General features: G+C 29.2%; 1 protein-coding gene across 1 annotated transcript in view; it reads right to left on the bottom strand.

Moving 5' to 3' along the window:
* Positions 1-2,042, bottom strand: part of LOC107629240 (alpha carbonic anhydrase 7) — a 2,722-nt gene extending 680 nt beyond the window's left edge. The window contains exons 1-5 of the mRNA XM_016331985.2: positions 1,886-2,042; positions 1,305-1,522; positions 1,054-1,160; positions 610-718; positions 347-523 (exon numbers count right to left, since the gene is read on the bottom strand). Of these exons, the coding sequence (XP_016187471.1) occupies positions 347-523; positions 610-718; positions 1,054-1,160; positions 1,305-1,522; positions 1,886-1,973 (699 nt within the window). The 5' untranslated portion in view covers positions 1,974-2,042. The remainder of the gene's footprint in view (positions 1-346; positions 524-609; positions 719-1,053; positions 1,161-1,304; positions 1,523-1,885) is intronic.

The raw sequence follows: 2,042 nt of genomic DNA, 5'->3' as shown, positions 1-2,042 counted from the left end.
AAATTGATTTGACCAATTAATCAATTATTTATAATCAAATTTTATCTTAATAATAAATAGTACTGATTCAATAATTAGTTTTTGGTTAATCAGACATTTTTTTTTTTTAATTTTCGATCCAATTCTCAAAACAATACTTAAAATTATATCCTATATAAAACAATTTATAGTAATAATAAGTTAGTTGGAAGGTGAAAACTTAGGTACAGTAATCAACTTCACGTGAAGTTAATACTAAGAATTGTTATATAAAAATTTAGTCAAATTATTTAGCCACTTTTAACTATCAATTTTACGTAAAGTTGACTGAATCTAAATCTGCATCTAGTTTAAAAATTTGAATGACCTGTTTAAGGACGGTCCAAGTAACACCCTCTGTACAAGGAGGAGTAGTCAAAGAACCCATGTATCTGTAATACAATTTTGTGTCATTGCCAATGCCAACCACCCTTGGATCAAATACACCCACTGATACATTCTTTCCAGCACTTGATCCATTCAGTGCCTCCAAAGGTTCCTTTAGCTACAAAATTATCAATTACAATTTACAGTTTATAATTTAGAATTACGAGAGATAAATAACTTTATTGAGTGAAAAAATTATTGTACCGATAACAATACTGGGTCTGATCCTGTTCCAATCTTGTAAAGTATTCCAATTACTGCTATTCGATTAGTTATTGGAGTTTGATGCACCAGGTGTAGCTCTAGATCGAATCTGCAACAATATATATTTAATTTTACTCATAAGTAATTATTGGAAATAATTAAGGTGGTAAAAGGTTCAATTGAGATTCAACTGTAAAATAATATATTTATTTAAAAAGTCAGAAATAGGTATATGCATGCATGTGTTGGGTCAACCGTAAAATAAGATAAAAATACATTACATCCAATTCAAAATCTTAAAATATTAAGTTACTGAGTCTCACATCTTATAAACTCCTCACTCTTCCTTGTTTTCTTTGATGTAGGACTAACTTCAACACTTTTCACACTTACAATATTAACAGCATGTATGTATGTCTAGTATATATGTATGTATATACGTACCTTTGTCTATTAATGGTGTGTTCAGATGGAATGTGCCAATGTAAATTGACAAGTGTATAAGAGGTTCCATTAATTTGTAGAGAGCTTGTTGGTTCATGAATGTCCAACTACTCAAACAAATAAGTTGAAAAAGAAAAAAATTAATAAGGGAGTCCAATTTTATTTGCTTAATGATTATTATTATATGGTGACACTACTATATGATCAAGTTTTTTTTACTAATTAAAAAAATACATAGAAATGATATTTACCTGTATCTCATGACCCTTATTCTTAAGGGTATCATAATTGGAGGGATTGTAGTTCAAGTTAAGGGGTCCTAGTTTAGCTACTTGAACTTCTCTATAATTTAAATCAATTGGTGATTGCATTTTTCCAGTTTTGCACGTCCTCCATTCTGGTTTTATGTCTCCCCAATGAGATGGTCCTCTATCACTATTTTCATCGTAATTAAACTCGTTCTCATCCTCTGTAATTGATTAGTTAAATAGATAAAAATAAATTAGCACTATTCAAACACATCAAATATATATCATATTCTAATGGTGAAAACTCAGATGCACTCGACTTCACGTGAAGTTAATAGTTGAGAGTTGTTAGATAATTTGATTGATTTAACTAAATTTTTATCTAACAGCTTTTAATTATCAACTTCACGTGAAGTCGATTGCATCTGAATTTCCACCAAAATTACCAAGTCATGAAAAATAAGCGTACATTTGGTTTATATATTTTTTTAAGATTTTATAAAAAAATAATATAAATCTTGAACTCACAATTAATCAATTAATATATGCATGCATGGTAATTAATATAATAATTAAGTACTTACCAACTTCTTGGGACCTTGCTGGGGAAGACAGCAAAACAAGTGCTGCAAATAAACTGCAAATGAAAACCTTCGCCGAAAACTTTTCCATTTTAACAACAATTTTTTTTTCCCTCTCCTTTGATGTGTTGTTATGTGGCAATGATCAAGATGTAGCTAT

This window comes from Arachis ipaensis, chromosome B03, assembly GCF_000816755.2.
Source record: "Arachis ipaensis cultivar K30076 chromosome B03, Araip1.1, whole genome shotgun sequence".
Classification (NCBI taxonomy): Eukaryota; Viridiplantae; Streptophyta; class Magnoliopsida; order Fabales; family Fabaceae; genus Arachis; species Arachis ipaensis.
The sequence above is the reverse complement of the archived record's forward strand: the minus strand, read 5'-3'. Positions and strand labels throughout refer to the sequence as shown.